This window comes from Anticarsia gemmatalis, chromosome 25 (assembly GCF_050436995.1).
Source record: "Anticarsia gemmatalis isolate Benzon Research Colony breed Stoneville strain chromosome 25, ilAntGemm2 primary, whole genome shotgun sequence".
Lineage (NCBI taxonomy): Eukaryota > Metazoa > Arthropoda > Insecta > Lepidoptera > Erebidae > Anticarsia > Anticarsia gemmatalis.
In genome coordinates this window covers 5,152,891-5,170,587 of record NC_134769.1, presented here as the reverse complement: position 1 = coordinate 5,170,587, position 17,697 = coordinate 5,152,891, and the positions used below count along the sequence as shown (strand labels likewise).

Genomic DNA, 17,697 nt, shown 5'->3' with positions numbered 1-17,697 from the left:
TTCCCTTTCAAATTTGGCGAACGCGATACGGTGTATTGTGATCATTTCGATTCACGCATGGGCAAGCACGGCAACACGCCATAAAATGTGTGCTCTACACTAGTTTCGTTACACTGCCAGGGTTTTTCGCCTCCATTTTGGGTATAAACATTGCTTGTATCAACGTGTTAGCCATTTTCTAAACCCACTGTTTTCGTATTGTTGTGTGAGATAACGTTGGTGTTCCGGATTTTTTTCCTTAATAAAAAATGCGGCTTCCAGATTAAGTAGCATCTAGCTTGGTTATTATAGCGATTTTAGGATTCAAAACATCAACTCGCTATACATCTCTTTGATTTATAATGACAAGTAAGATGTAAGCATTGTCTAGATTCTCAGCAAGTCAGCGGGTGAATAGACCGAGACCATATACATAACATTAATATTAAATGAATCTTACAAAGAAAAAAACAGTACTTTGGCACAAGTCCAGTAACTACAGCTTCTGATATATTATTATTTCCTACAAGTAGTATAACTAGGGGGTATATTTATTCAGTAAGTGTCCCGTTTATAGTTTTTTCTTCGGTAAGGGAAAATTCTGTATTTGTTTGTCCCCGGAACGTCGGAATTAGATTGTAATATACGTTCGTAGTTTCTGGGATCAACAGTTTTGCCCTCCGAGACGTTCATCGACCTTTCCTCCTCGGATTATTTGATACAAGTGTTTGTGAAGTTTCTGAGTGCTTGTTAACTGATACAAATTTTTCGCTTTATATCTGAAAAAAGTTTTATTTACCTTACAAGCTCCAAATAATAACCAACTTTAGATATTTCTTTTTGTTGTACTACAAAACTTGTATTGGCTGTAATCATAAATTCATTGGAGTTCTCCAGATATACATACCTAGTAACATTTTGAACCTGTCTGAACAATAACTGGTTTTTACATGATTTTACTATCGAAACCAGTACTAAAATAGACATAAATTCGCATGGAGAACCGTATATCGATACACCTGAAGATCAAATGGAAATTTCAGCAAAAAAACACACGCTCGACCACATTCATAGTTGAGTATTGTTATTAAAAACCGTTTTGAAACAATGAAACGTATTCATTAGTCACACTGCCATGAGTTTGGGCGTGCGTAATCTCTTCTATCCACTCGATTGAAACGTTTTCCATTTAATATTGTGTTTTATTGTTGCTACCTAGTTTTGTTTATCTTCTGTACATGTCCTTTCCTACATTGTTATGATCTAACAGTTCACTATTCAATACGTTCCGTTGGCCTTTACGTATTGTTGTTTGCGAATTTTGAGGCTTCAATAGGCTTTTAGTTTTCCAACCACGTTCGTATTAAGTCTTTTTAGCAATTTCCATACATCTCAATGACACAAAATCCATAATACATATTTTTTTTATTATAATATCAAACATTTACATTATAAGTAGTTGTTTAACAATATATTGTCTGGTATAAGTTGGCAATCTTTTCTAAGTTTCTAATCCCCATCATTTATCTTCATTTTCGATTTAGTTTTTCAATACGGATCTAGCGTCTAGTGTTTGTATAGAATTAGAAACGTTACAATCGTATATGACATCATTCACTGCTGTCAAGTCGCTATTTACAAAACGTTTTATTATAATAACCATGAACTCTGTTACTATTGAAGAAATATCATTATTTTCTTTCATTATTACTTAAATAAACTCGATTCTCCATACATATAAATTATAAACGAAATCAAAATTTTGGAATTACTAAAGTAAGTAAACTAATACGAACCAAAGCTACTAAAAGGAATAATTTATGTAAAATCAATAACACGCAATCGGATTAAGTATTTCTGAGTATCTTCTAAAGCAATAAAATCGCAATACATGTAGCGTACCCGAAATCCTGACAAAGCCAATTAATCCAGGAGGCTTGAATAATCCATACAACCGATATTGGTAATTTTATTTACCTTGTTACCTGCTTCGTACAAAGTTCTGCAAGCTCCTTGTTATTCCCAGGGTCGCTGAGGACCGATGTTCTTCTAATTTACATTATTCCATTTAAAGAACCAATTTTATTCATCCAAATTATTTAGAAAGCTACAGAATTGGCATTTCTAATAATTGGTGTCTCGAAGTGCAAGAGAAAGACGTTTAATACTCTGCATAAATCCATACTAATAATATAAATGCGGAAGTAACTCTGTCTGTCTGTCTGCTACTCAATCACGCCCTAAACTACTGAACCAATTTGCATAAAATTTGGTATGGAGATATTTTGATACCCGAGAAAGGACATATGCTATATATCATCACGCTACGACCAAAAGGAGCAGAGTACCAGTAATTAATGTTACAAAAACGGGGAAAAATTTCACCCATTCTATTGGACGCAAGCGAAATTGCGCGGGTCGGCTAGTTTACAATATCTATAGAAGTGAAAACTTCGATGAGCTAGAGTATGTATGCTATTATAAAGTTGGTCAGTATTTCATGCCAGTCATATTTGCTGTATCGAAATGTGAGCGATGAATATCACCGTCTTCTGTACTTTTGCCGGTCTATAATGCGAATTTGATATGCGGCTTTGTCATTGTCCGATTTTTTCGAATCTACTTATATATTAATACATTAATGTATTTATTTCTGAATTATTATGACTCTTATTTGATCGTTTCTAATGCTTACTGTTTATAGATGTTGGTTTGGTGTTGCAGTACTATGATTGCGTTATTAGTTATACCTATTTTCCTTGTTTTCTTTAAATGCATAGTTTTCCTAATCTATCTTTACAACCAATACCAATTTATACAAAAACTCTATAATAAGACTATCATTAATGGATCTATCATCATAAAAATCTTTGTTGATATTCCACAATACGGCCCTATTAACACGTTAAGTAAGTCACGCCTCTTAGAAGCAAAAATGGTAATTGCCCACGTCGTATCGTAACCGCAAATGGTTCGTTCAGATTATTTGATCGTTTGTATCAACACTCATTACGAATACAATCGCGTTTATTGCTAGCAATATCAAGTTATGATCCCGAGACGATGGCAGAAATTACATAATTTTATTCACATTTTCATATTTTATAGGTTCGTTGTAAACGACCGTTGAAATATACAAAATAGTTTGACAGTCTCGCCAAGGTTACGTTTGAACTGAAATCATTAGTGAAAACAATAGCACCGACAGAAAGACTAATGGAAGTGATTTGAACAAGTTAAGTGGATATTTTGGAGATAATGTGTTGTTGAGTGTCTCCAAAGTGGCGAAGTCAGAGTCGCGCGTTGTGTTAGTGGGTGATGGGGAAGGTGATGGATGCTGCTCCTGCTCTGGCATGAGGATCGGTGACCTGGGTGGCGTTCTCCTCGAAGCTGCAAAGCTTACCAGGTCTTGGTTCTGTCAGAAGCCTGGATACGGGTGAGTAAATCACATTAATGAACACAATAAAGACAGAATAATTATATGAATAATGTTTTTCATTTCGTAAACATGTTTATATCAACAAAGGGATCCTCGATTACCTGATCTTAATCTGAATAACAAGCTTATCCTTCCTTACAATCCAAATACCTACGTTCGAATTAATATTTTTGCAGAACTAAGCCAATATGAAAATTTCGTTGTAACATAATGAATAAAATTTGGAACTCGGAGAATCTGAAAGTTTTGCTTTATCACCGACAGCGGTACCACCTTCATGCCACGTGTACTTGCCAAGTTTAATTAAAGCTTGCCAAGTCCCGACTTCGACTTCCAAGTTGGTGAGAAATGCGTCAAAGGAAATGAAATTGCAATTTCCTCGTTTTTATATGTCTCTCTCCGTAACTTTAGATGGACCGTCATTTTCGAGATGAATAAATAAACCTTATAAAGTTACTGAAGTATATTTCAGAGATCTTTCATCTTTTAATGGTGGTTTCATAACTAGTTTCTGAAATAATAAATTAGTTTTGTAATTAAAAGGACGCCAACGCACAGGCACGAGTCCTGTTGTGTCATCCATTAGCAAAGTGAAGTCGCCGAGGATTAGCCTATGACAATGATCGTTTACTAATAAATTGTGGAGCTAGCTCAGATCGCTTCGAATTAGCGCGATCTGTTTCCTATGTTAAGGATAAGAACCAGTTTCATTATAGCAAGTCATGATTTAATATTTGGACTCTTATTAGGAAGTAGAAATATTGTGCTGTCAAATTTATAAGTACACTTCACACGCCTTGAAAAAAATCGTCATAAATTAAGCCATAGATAAAACAAAACTCAATTAAAATTCTACGAAATTAAAAGTGTTACTCAAGTCCTAGCATCAATTATAATGACTGAGAACCAAAGAATAATGATTTCAAAATGGCGAAATATATACGCCTTTGTCAAAATAGAATGCATTATTCACTCAGAAAAAGATATTGCAAAGATAAATGCATCGCCCGCGATAACAGCATTTCGAAATTCCTAGCAATAAAACAACCGATTAAGTTATATTGAAACGAAGATTAAAACGTTTCGTTTTCTACTATTCTGAATAAATTACCTACCACCCACGTCAATAGACAGCAAGAAGTAAAACTAAAATCTGCAGCAATTTTCAGATTTTATCTTCATTATTCGCTCAGAAGTGATCGTAATATACATTTCATATTAAACTACGTTACAAGTAACTAATTCTAAATATTTTACGAAGCACTCTAAAATCTTCAAACATATTATTTCCTGAAACTGTATCTCAAAGAGAAACATGCACACATATCACGTATCATGTCACTCACTTCAACAACACGACCTAGATTGGCTCATGCAGTTCCCGGCTTGATCCAGTAATGTAGATCCACTCTGACACATACCGCATCGCTTTCCAGAAAGGCTTAGCCGCCCGAGCCCCTGGACGACTGCCAACGGACACCGCTAATGTTTTAAGATTTCATGACTCCAGTGCGGAAAGTTGGCAATTTGTCTTACCGGAAGAAATTTTACCAGCACTTTAAATACAAAGCTCGGACATAAAGTTTTAAAATCGCTCTTTTTTCTACTTTAATACTTCTATCTTGTAATATACGTACGTAATGATCGTTATTAATATTAATAAATGACTAATAATTTACTTTGTTCTCTCACGTTTTACACACAAAAGAAGATTCCGAGGTCTCTGTGTAATCAGTTGCTGTAATCGACCAATTACTTCCATAATACGCCCATATGTCAAAAGCTGACTCTAAACAGGCTAAGCTAATATATTTAATATACGAAATATGCAAATGAGTATTTGGACAGCGAATACAAATAAAGCATCTTAAAATTCACACCCGCTTAAAAAGGCGGATGATGAAAGCAACAGCTCCCATTTTGTTTTAAAAACCGCGCAATCTCGGCCCCTCGCAGGCATAGGCATTGCCCAGTCTAATAACCTACAATTTTTCGCTGGGCCCAGAAACTGGGTCGTTTCTGCAACGAGCGCGCGCATTCAAGCGTATTAATCAAGTCGGTGCAACTGAATGGAGGATCTCCCAACCTCCCTCTTCCCCGGTCGACGACAATGGGGGGATGTCGCGCTCCATTTGACAAAAAAACTGCACTTGAGACTCTTAGTGCTCCCGCAGTCGAGATAGTTTGCTAGTTTGGAAAATATTGTTGTTTTAGGGATTTTCTTCTGCGCTAATGACTTGTGTAATTTGTAGTTTGTTTCACCGACGCTTTCTTCTTTGTTTGAATGGCAGTTTAATTTGCGATCTGGAACATTTACTCCGCAATTTGTTTGAACGTTTTCTCCCTCTAGAATTTCTTCGTTTAAATGTAGTTATTGAGATGACACGCATTTTGATGACACAGAATCTCTATGCAAGCTGTATTGTAACTTACTCCGGATAGTTCCACGAGCTATAACATGACACAGAGCCAGGAAAACACGAGAGTGTAACGGACTAATTGGCAAGCTTTATTGCGAAAATTAAACGTGCAATAAAAAATCATGGCCCCTTTATATTGTAATGGCAAATCTTTAGGGTACTCGCTTTTTATTACAGAAGACAGTAAAGTCGGTCTTTGATGCTTTAAGATTTGACTTCTGAAGGGCTTATGGAAGTAATTGCTGACATAATTTTGGTCATTTCGGCACAAAACTGTAAAGAGCTTTTCACTTCTAAGTGTTTCATAACAGAATTCAATCTTTGTTAAACTAATTCTTAAACAAATATCCACAGAATTAATATATGAAGTGCTTAAATTACCTCAAAATTACAGTTGTTTGTCGAGAAGCCTTCACTAATATAATTGCTTGTTTCTCTAAACACGTTTAACAAAATTAAGTTCAGCTATGTCGGTTGTAATTAGCAGTTTGTTATTTGAGAAATATTTGCTCGACACAAAATGCTTTGCGAACGTTTCTGTATCTTGTCTGTTTGTTTGCTCTTTGTTGAACGTTTCGCTGAATAATTCAGTTGATTGTTGTTATTGAGATATGAATTTTAAATAATGTTGTATAGTAATTAATATTACTGTTGTGACGGCCTTGGTTACAAAATATTGTGATTGTATCAACCTACCAGCAAAACAAGTAGTTTTATATAATAAAATTTGAGAACTAATAACTATATGAATCTGAGTTTTAACAAGCAAAGTTGGTGCTGACATATTCTAATGAATTTTAATTAGCATCCAGTTCGCTTGTACATCCTGTGTGTAACACGCGTATTTAATTAAATATGAATATTCATATGACCTAAAGATATTTTTTCCTAGTCTAGTTTTTGCATGTAACATATTCATACATTAATAAAAAGAGCTAACGAGGGCAGGAGCAGAAGGAATATTCTTTGTTCAAAAAATTAACGTTGCTGCGAAGATTTTATTTCATTAACCTATTTTATCTGTGCTAAGCGAGTTTCGTATAGGGATATTTGCAGGATTTTCAATTTCATATAAGCATTTTGCAACGTTGGATTTCCTCGCCACTACAACTTTGTGTAACGAAGTTTTGTTGGAAACGTGTTGCATGCGGAACTCGAGTGTTTCGATTTCGTATGTACTTGTGGTCGTATCCCTGGGTATGTAATACCGAGCATGCAAATACGTGGTCTGCGATTTTGAATTGAAATTCAGATATCAGGTTTCTAGATTTCAGATTCCTTGAACGTGTATCTTTGAAATTGTTATGCAAGAGTTTTGGTGAAATGGAAGAGTAACAAAATTTACAAAAATGTTTTGGGGAGTAATTCCTTATTGTCGAAAAGCTTTAGAATAGAGCGTTATTAGTTTTATGTAACTTTTGGTACTGTGTTTAGATTTTTCTATATTGAAAAACAATAAACAAAAGCTGAAATTAGTACAAGAAGTCGACAAAATCAGTGCCATTCACTAATTACAAATTATATACCCTATTACAAAATTAGGGACGTGCTGTTCACCAAACTCGTTGGTTTCCGAGAATTTGCAATATGTCAACGCCTTTAATATCGCTTGATGTTATTGGCGATAACGTTATTAAATTATTATGTAGTGAACAATATCAGTTGATCGCGCCGGCAAATTAGTTTTGGCGTTAATGATTTCACTACATCCGACGGTATCGCGAACATAAATGGAATATGTCACTGTTAACTTTTTACACGCGTAATAAATTTTCAATAAACGCAACTTAATTATAAAGTAAATTATGTTGGTTTTACAGTATGTTCCTATAAATTAAGACTATAATAATAATATATTGTATGTTTCTTTACACATATATACAATCCCGTCTTTTTCTCCTAAAGATAGGAAGAGACCAGAGAACTCCACTCCAATTACATCCTTACATCTTGTCATACAGGACCGCCTTATCATCTTTTATCAGAAGAAAACTTGCGGACAATTATAATAACCATGCTTTCCTGCTAAAGTCGATTATAATGTATACACTTTTAAACCGAAATCCGCCTACGAAGGTATTCTATCCAAAACTTATCAGTTCAAATCAGGAAATGAACACTCCGGCCGTCCCACATTCGATGCCCAGCTATGGAACTACGCAGATTCCGCCCAGAGTCCGGTGGAATAGGAAGTAGATTAAGTAGCCACTACCACGCTTTATGACTAAGCTCTTCTACCTAAATGGGTAGCTTAGCCTAGATTCATAGCGCGGTACTCGCACGGGAACGAGGAATTACGAGCATAAAAAATTATAGCATTAAGAAAAAAACATTTTACTGGGATATTTTCTTGACATTTATGGTTTTTACTTTAAAGCCGCAAAAGCAGTAGTAGCTCCCGAACATTAAGTATTTCTTGATGCAGAATGCATTGTATGATAGACTACATTTAGCAAATCCTGAAAATAATTTTCAATTCTATAAGGTTTTGATGGACATCTGTGAGAAGTTCTCAACATATTTGTAGCCAAAAAAGAATAGTAAATGCTTTTGACTATTTATAGACTGATGTTCAAGTCATTGAAAAGTTCCAATTTTGGAAAAAGACACGTTTCTCTAAACCTATTTTAACCCAACAGCTTAGACCACAGCATTAAGGTAGCTATAGTCCAACAACTTAGTAGAGAGACTTGTACGCAAAGTTCACGGCTAGAGGAGGTACACAAAATTCAGAATTTTAAACATCGATGACCCGCAGGCTTATGCAGCTGACTTGTAGTTTGTATGTGAAAATAGCAAGGAGTTTGTAAGGATCGTGCCAAGTAATGTGGTCTGATCATCACCTACTCCTATGAAGGAAAAGGCGTGATTTTATATCTATTATTTTGTATAAATAGTGCAGGCCAGAGCTCTCCACTAAGTTGTTGGGCTACACAGGTTTACCTAACAGTACCTCTACGCAAGCTTTTCAAAGTTAGTTTCTATTGGTTGTGCACATGTTAAATAAGTTATTGCATGTGCACGTGTGTTGGCTTTGGCTTTACAAACTGCAGTTTTAGTATTCAGGTTTATCCTCTTATTTGAAATAACTTGTTAATGGACACGTGCGGAGATAACGAGTTAGTTTTACAGCATTTCGTTTGGATTCGTTCGTCGTAACTGAAATTGAAAATGTAAGAGTATGTGGGTTGGTTGAATTAAGATAATTGATTGGAAATAAATAGACTTATCTATCTTCAGAATTGTTATTTCTAAATATTTTTTTTTTTCTAATTTGGTAACTTACTTGCGAGAAGGGAATGTGTAGATTATTTGTGGATCACCTATCTTTAGTTCGATAACTTAGTAGAGCGTCTTGTTATGCATGATATATTCACATTACAATTTATAATTCGGTCAAACTGCTAAGCCATTTTTATGTGTAGCTGTTAAAAATAGGCTAACGTTGGCTAGATAGGCCTGCGTTGAACGTTGCCTGCAAAACTCTCTACGAAGTTGTTGGCCTATAATTATACGTGACTGCGTCAGAATTAAAATATTTTCCATTGTATTCTAAATGTTGATCTGATTATTTATAAGAAGGCTTTGACAGATGGCCTCCTGATTCTTCCATATTAAGCGACGCTACAAACAAACAGAACTATAAATCGTTTCTAATATTAACATATTTTCCTCTATCACGAGTTATGAGGATGTTTGAATGAGGATTGTTTCTAGAGAATATTAGAACCTTTTTATTTAGACAGTGTGTTATCAGTGAAGGCAGTCGCAACTTAGTATCTGCTAACAAGATCGAACAACAGTTCTAAAACTTTGTCGCTAAGCAGAGTTCAATTGCAAACGTTCCTATAGAAACAAAATGACTAGAAGCTTCTGCTTTGAGAAGGTCTTTTCGTGCATTCATAAAATCTTGCATGCCTATAAATTGTTGCTGCATGCAAAGTCCCAACAAGCACTTGGCCAGTGTGGTAGACTCAAATCCTGACCCTTCCCTCAATTTGGGAAGAGAAAATTACCAAGCAGTGGAATAGTAATGATCTAAAGATACAACAGAGCTGTTTTTTTTTACTGGAATCTCAATTTACATATCCAAATCTGTATCAGTCAATAATTGTTTTCTATACACTTTAAACTATAGCGATCAATACTATGATTAAAACTACGTGCGATTTCGAAGTTATCTTGCTTAAGTTTAAGTCGCGATGCTCTACATAGGTAGAGAGCTAGTGCACTGTACATTCTCTACTGTAATCCGTCCAAGTTTGTCTCTGAAACGTGTGAAACTGTACCGGTAACTGCTAACAAGCGGTTCTGAAGTACAGTTTTCTGAGAATATTTGATTTACAGATTTGCAGAATTATGGTTGTTAAAAATTGCGCTCTAGAACTTAGTTGTTTGGAACTAGTGAGTCGTGACAGATAAGTTCAAATCAGATGTTCAACGAATTCTTGTTATTTACTAACTTATTGGTTATTTGGTACATGCAGGGATCGTTTCTTTAAATAACCTATCTAAACGTTACCTTAGCGTCGCTGCTTTACTTCGACTATAGGTTTAAAAACTCGACAGTCTGTCTGAGGTTATTCTATTTGCCCAGAACTAGTATAAAAGTAAAATTATCTTAAGAATTTTTGCTGAAGCATCGCAAAAATGCATAACATTTTGCACCTAAAATATCCAATACATTTTTTCTAATTTTAAACAAGATTTTATCATAATTAGACGGCAGCTATCGGCAAATTGAAGCACATAGTCAATGAATATGTAATATCGTGTAGAAGGCTATAACATACAGTGTACGTACTAGTCTCGTATGAAGTCTAGCACTGAATATTTATAAGTTATCAAACTCACTTTCTGGGTCCTGCATGCGAGAATTAGTTTGAGTTTGATGTTATGATTCTGTTTTACTTGAAGATAAAGTAACGTTAGTGGACACTTGAACCAAGAGGTTCGAGATAAACTTTTGTAAATTATTGTAATTAATCTATACTTTTAACTATTTAATTAAAAACGGAGAGGTTGTAGTTCTTGCCTATTTTAGTAAAGGTTCACTTTCACGTTCATTGGATCACAGGAAATACAAAAAAATACAAAAATAATTTCCTATATCATTTCCAGCCTATGCAACTACGTTACAAATTACAGTGACATTTTAGTCTACCGGCGTCGATACAATTTACCTGGCGTTAATTCAATACTATCAATTACGTCCTTTCCCTGGCAGACCGTCGCCAACGGCAAGAAATTCAATCACCACCACCTGCAACAGCAGACCACGATTCTGCAAACTTGAACCTTACTCTTCAATTTGTAACACGTTTGTTATACCCCAAGGCGGAAATCCACCTGCAATTACCCATTTTTCATTTTTGTTACATATGTGTTAATGGGCGAACATATTATTAAAAAGCTATATATATAACACGCTCGTTAAGACGTTACCGAATTTCGAACTATCAATGAGAAAAGGCATTCGAAAATCCGCTAAGAAAAGATTTTGATCAATTCTACCCCTTAAGATATAAAATAGGCGATGAAAGATTGTATGAAAATTCTGTCCTTACAAACCACGCGGACGAAGTCCCAGCAAAGGCTAGTAAATTATAAAAGTCAACTTTTGGTCAGGCACTTTGCTTGGCCCGGAAATTGATCCTAAAATCTCGTGATTTGCAGTAGACAGTACCGCCTAGATTACAGACGCAGTCACAATTTTATTACCAACCAATTACAGTTCCGTTTTCTAGTCACTTTTCAATAGCTATCCATAGTAATGCCTTATCGCTAACTATAGTAAATTGTGGTGTTTCGAGAACTTTCTCTGGCATGTCGTGACGGTGATGGATGTAGACGCTAAACTAATAGCCACGATCTTTTCTTTGCCTTAGGACAGTATATTGTCTCGGCATTGTTTGGGGAAGTCATTTAAAATGTTATGTAAAAAGCCTAAGATAATTTTCTTTAATAGTGAAAATTGTGAATGGTCAGTTTGGGTAAATAAAAACCACTTACGTTGTCATAAACAAAACTTGCCTTTTGAAATAATTGAAATAGTTTGCTCATTTTTTTTCTTAAGAGGAAGGGATGAGTTAGAATCCTAAACCTTTGAGTTAGTCACTTAGCTATCTTTTTAGGTACTTTCCTTGAATGTAACATTATTATTAATGCTGCCTAAACAAAAGTATGTAACCATATACATATTAAAATTGAGGTTTTCCTCCACCGATACAATAAATTAACACCAACCATGTACTAAATAAATTTAAAATGTAAAACTTCAACATTAGCACGTAACATGTTCGCAATTAATAGAAACCAGTCTTTATCTGCTTAATACTGTATGTAATTAGGTTCACAACGTGACATCAAAATGTATTTACATATAGAAAGTTACGAGTTTTATTTTAAACATTTTTTTATTTAGTCTGGAATGTAGACACTCAAACATACACGCCTGTGAATTAATTACTGACCCCTGTTTGGTACCATATAATATTCTGAGAAAAATGCTTCTAACACTTAGGAAAAAAAGCTACTCAAATTTATCTCATAATATTCTGAAATTATCACGTAAAAGTAAATCGTCCGTTCCAGGTTATATTAGTATACTTTTAAGTGTAACTTTACTTATAATCGTGCCATAATAACAGCACCCTAAATAACCTTTCGAGTACTCGAAAAGGTTAAAAGCGTGAACTACTGCGTTATATCTTATATCAAGATTAGTTTGCAAGTATTTGGCTGATTTTAGATCCTACAAAAACTTTTAATTCACACGATAGTAAGAATATAGAACAACATTAAGCTTGAAACTTATGAGTTACGGTGATCCTCTATACGCACTATTCATGATCATTTCAAATCCGCGTTACAATTCTTGCAAGTCTATATTAACCTACTTGCATGTGAATGTACTATAATTGAAGTGAAATGTTGCAGCCAAGTAAAGATGACAATGCAGTCAGCATTTAGTCGACAAAAAAGCCTATTCAGTATTCATAATTCACGCCCTCAAAAGGCCTATACGAATAGCAAAATCATCACTATTTTTCAAACTAATTTAGTTTATTTTAAAGCAAACAAACTTGTTTTTAAACACGAATATTACCTACCGTATTCATTCACGTGTGTAAGCAATTCATTAAACTTTAATTTAGTTTGTTTTGGGTTCATAAACGCTATATCCTTACCCAAAGTAAAAAGGTTATATTCGAAAAACCACTTTATAATCTTGCGGGGTCATTGAATTTTACACCGCATAAGCTTCATATCTGTAGAGATACTGACGTTTTAAAACATTTTGTAATACATTAAGTAATATATTTATCTTCGCTGATAACCTAGAAATCTGATAAAAATATCTTTAATTGAATTTTTCGATAGTATTTAAATTAGCGGTATAGCTATTGGGAAGCTAATTTCATTCGGTGCTATCAATCAAAATCTTACCTGACATGTTTCAATTATTCATAGTATGGAAAGTGGGTATTTATATATTTATTGGCGAATTTGACCGCTTATAAAACGATTCATTTACATACAGTAAAAAAAAAACGTGCAGAAACGGAAAACTAAAAACTTTTATAGGTAATATCGATTAAAAATGTAATTTTATCGATGTACCTTTCACGCACGTGTCGGAAACATCGTAAACGTTTATACACAATTGTATGCATAACTGCAAAACCACTTAAAATAATGAAGGTTTCCAATTAGAAAAGCCTTTAAACTTTTACGAACAAATAACACTTACTAAAGCCAAACAATGGAAAGCAATCTACTATGATAGTTTATACAAATTGTTTATCTTATACTTCATTATGAGGCGAAGTTCTGGAGCAACACATATTCGGGTTTAATTTAACTAAAATATTGTTGTTTCCAGTGTCGTAACGGTATCAACTTGGGAATTAATAACAAGTTTTGTGTGTTAAGTTTTCGTATCATAAACAAATGGTTGACCTGCAGAACTTGTAAGATACATACAGCAGAAATTGTACCTATATCTGGCCTTTAATTATACGATTATAATCTTATTGATTTATTGTACTTTTGCTAATACGGGGTTCAAATATGCATGTAGTATGTTGTTAGCTCACGATCTGGTAAGATTTGCTGCTGGAGTCCTTTGGATGAAGGCGGCCCAGAACCGAACTTTGTGGAGTCATATGAGGGAGTAGGTTTATGTCCAGTAGTGGAATGTCTTTTGGCTGACGTGATGGTGATGGTAGCTTAGTACAATTTTGTTTATGTATATTAGATAGACACTAAATGAACATTTTATCCAAGCTCAAATGATCTTTGAAGAAGCTCTACGTACGGGGTTCGGACCTTCGTCGTATTAGCAATCACAAGTCCAACACCATTGACCATTTGTCTACCAACGATTCTAAGTCATATGTCCTTAAAATATACATTTGTGGTCTATGTACTAACTAGGTCACGTATCATATAAGGTGCGAAGACACTTGCGTAACACCTAGTTTCCAAGAAGAGCGTATAAAATGCGCTTTGACGCAATTAAATGCGTCCTTGTTGGGACATGGTGTTGTAACATTGACACTGAGTTGACGCTCATGACAATACAATACTTAGTTGATTTATTGTTCTAGGTTTTTATGCTTTATAAACATGTTTTAATTCAACCTGCAGCCGTTATATCAAGTATTAAGATAGCATATTTGAAGATGACAATTACTCGTACATGTTTTGTATGAGTATCCCTGTATACAAACATGGTCATCACTTAAAATATTACATTTTATTATCAAAACAAATAACATAACAACTACAAATAAAAATAAAACAAACAATGCCTTAATGAGTAATATTCAATATTATGCATACATGAATAGTAGTCTAATATACAGGATAAGTTCTAAAGGAAATTAAACCTAACTTGGCACTAACTTTAGTTCGCACTTCATTTATTAGAGAACTTGCTCCCATTAACATTGTTCGAATAAATTATAGCAATGTTATACTAAAACTAATAGCTTCCTGTTTTCACATAAAGTTGCATAGTCCGACAACTTAGTAGAAAGCCTGTTCGCTAGGTGCAAAATTTATAATTCAGAACATCAATGACTTGTAGGCAAATGCAGCTGATGATTACATGTGTGCTACAGCTCCATTTCAGTTACACATTCGATAAATTGTGCATTCCAAGGCTCTGTTCTAAATTGTCGGACTATATACTACAAGAGCCGCAAAGCCATCCCAAAAACCTTTGTTTGCACAAACATTTGACTAAGATAGTGAAAATATTTTCATGTTACAAAAGCCCGGGATGCGGGCGAACAGGAAAAATGTCCGACTCTCCCGTTATTTGAAACTGCACTCTGAAAACAGAAGTGCCCTCTCGATAAGTATCTGAGAGTTGGAAAATAAATTGAAAGTTATGTAAGGATTGTACTAGATTTTTATGTCCTACTCTACATTTTTGTATTATGCTAATGTATAGAAAACTATGTCTGTCATCTGCATTCATTTCCGGACCACATTAGTAGCCAATCTTGATGTAATAGTGAAATGTGTGCCAAAACTAGAGATCAAATGAGACCTCTGACTTTGTTTAAGATTTCTGCAAGTGAATACAACTTTTGAAGCAAGAATGCACATTTAACTACTGCTAGTAGCCAGTTATTTATTGGCATGTTTACCTACTTACCTAAGTTACTGTATAATTGCTTCTGTATACACGATACATAAGCAATTATCAATATCGTTTTTAAATATTACAGGGGTTACATTGGAATCCGGTCTAATTATATATGATTAGCCGCTAACATGATTTTTTAAGAACCGAAAGTTTATTGTGCGGAAATTTTGCAATTTTCCCGCCGGTGTTATATTATTACGAATATCAGCGATTGTGACATAATCCGGTACAAACTTGATTTTCAAATGTATTTTAGTATAACCTGTTTGGTTTTAAGAACTGGTACGTTATGCGCGATGATCCTTTTTATTATACTTACGGATATATACTTTCCAGTCTTTTCCATTTTATACATTTACGGGTGTGAAAAGAGAGTACGTTTCACGGACAAATCGTTACCTATTTGATTGCGTTTTATTACATCGAATAGTATCTACATTTTGATAAACTTCAGGTGCGCTTTTGAGTATTTTAATCTTCTTGATGTCATGATGACATCAGATCAAGATTATGGATTTATTATAACCGCAGGACTGCACTAAACGGCTAGTCGTGTACTAAGTGGAATTCTTAAAGATTTTTACTGAGGATTTCATGAGGCAAGTTTTGCTTTTGTTAAAGAGTTCACAGAAGAACACTTCTTCGATAGTTGCCTTTTTTAAACGCAATTTGAGACCACTACGATCTTGTTCCGGTATTTGCAAGTCATCACCAAATAGAACATTTTGATAGTAGTACTAAAGTTTGTCTTCTCTTTGTCCACAGCTTCTCACAGAAGGTAGACGAGGAGGAGGGGGGCGGCGGGGTTGCTCTCCACCCGCCCGACGGGTTCTACTCGCACCAGCGCTCGATCCACGCCCACCATGCCCATCACACCTCGGAGCCTGACAGAGGCTATATGGAAGGCAATCGATACGTCACTGCTGTCCATCGACCGCTACCTGGTAAGAAGAACTCATCTTTATTGACTCTTCAAACACATAAGCCAGCGTATCTCTCTTTCGGTACCTACAGTTTCAACAGTATAGGAAATATTGTGCTTAAAACCGCAGTTGCTGAAAAAATTGTACTTACTTCCATGAATTTTTTGAAGGGTCTTCTCTTGGCAGTCCTGCTTAGAGTTGTTTTCTAAGCATTTATGGTTATAATTATGGTTATAATATTACAGACATTGGGCACTTAAATGTTTCAAACATAATTACTATTGTCTTAAAATCGAAGGACATTTTCGACGATCTACACTTACCTTAAACACTTTGATCGTTTTCAAAAATTACTGCAACTTAAGTTTTGAAATATGTAAAATGCATGATTGCATGCAAATAAATTCGTGTGCAATAATAGGTAGTGATCCAATCTTAACAATTTTTCCGGTCCTACGCAATATGTATTTATGTATTATTCCTTTTTCACAACGACTTGATGGACGTCATGCGTTTAAGCCAATGACGTCAATTGCCTTGCGATAATTTAAAAAAGAAATAAGTGTTAAAGTTAATGACACGATAATAACCATATATCTGAAATACGATCAGAAGATCGATCGACCGATCATCGACACAACAAAGAACCTTTCATTTCGAAGCAAATCATGGAAGTTATATGTGAATATCGATTTTTCTTTTTGGAATGTAAGTTTTATATAATATTATAATGCAGTGGGTCTTCAACGCGATTGAAAATTAAATATTGTGAATCAGCCCGTGACCACGGTCGATGTTATTCGATCGAAACGTCAAGTAAACAAATAAGGTATCCTAACCTTTAATTTTCAATTGCGTTTATACCCGTTGCATAATAATATTATGTGTACAGTCGCGAGAGTAAGTTCTATAGTTGTCAATGATGTTATGAAGTAATTTGCAAAATAACGCGATTCCAGCATTAAACCACTCGAACTCGTCATGCTCGTCGGCGTCGAACGCGTCGACGGGCGCGGGGCTGTGCGCGGGCGCACAGGAACCGGCGCCGCCGCTGTACATCGCCGCTCCGCCAGAGGGCTTCGGACTAGCCGTTCACAACAACAGGTCAGTGGAACAAAATAACGTCTTAACAACGCATCGCTCTTATTTGGTGGTACGACACTGGGAGATACAAGTTGCACATTATATTTAGTTTATGATATTTTATTGTACAGTATGAGAGTTAATTTGACATTTCAACAAGAAGTGATTAATCACTGTTACTGCACTATTAAC

The 17,697-nt window shown here is 35.0% G+C and overlaps 1 protein-coding gene across 9 annotated transcripts in view; it reads left to right on the top strand.

Moving 5' to 3' along the window:
* The window catches only part of siz (Brefeldin-resistant Arf-GEF family protein schizo), a 194,343-nt gene that overhangs the window by 154,616 nt on the left and 22,030 nt on the right, over positions 1–17,697 (top strand). For 5 of the 9 annotated variants that reach the window (XM_076131070.1, XM_076131077.1, XM_076131071.1 and 2 more), the window contains 2 exons: positions 16,265–16,443; positions 17,382–17,526. In XM_076131070.1, the coding sequence (XP_075987185.1) occupies positions 16,265–16,443; positions 17,382–17,526 (324 nt within the window). Of the gene's footprint in view, positions 1–3,087; positions 3,416–16,264; positions 16,444–17,381; positions 17,527–17,697 lie in introns of all 9 variants that reach the window. The other 4 variants (XM_076131073.1, XM_076131075.1, XM_076131074.1 and 1 more) reach the window with 1 other exon arrangement.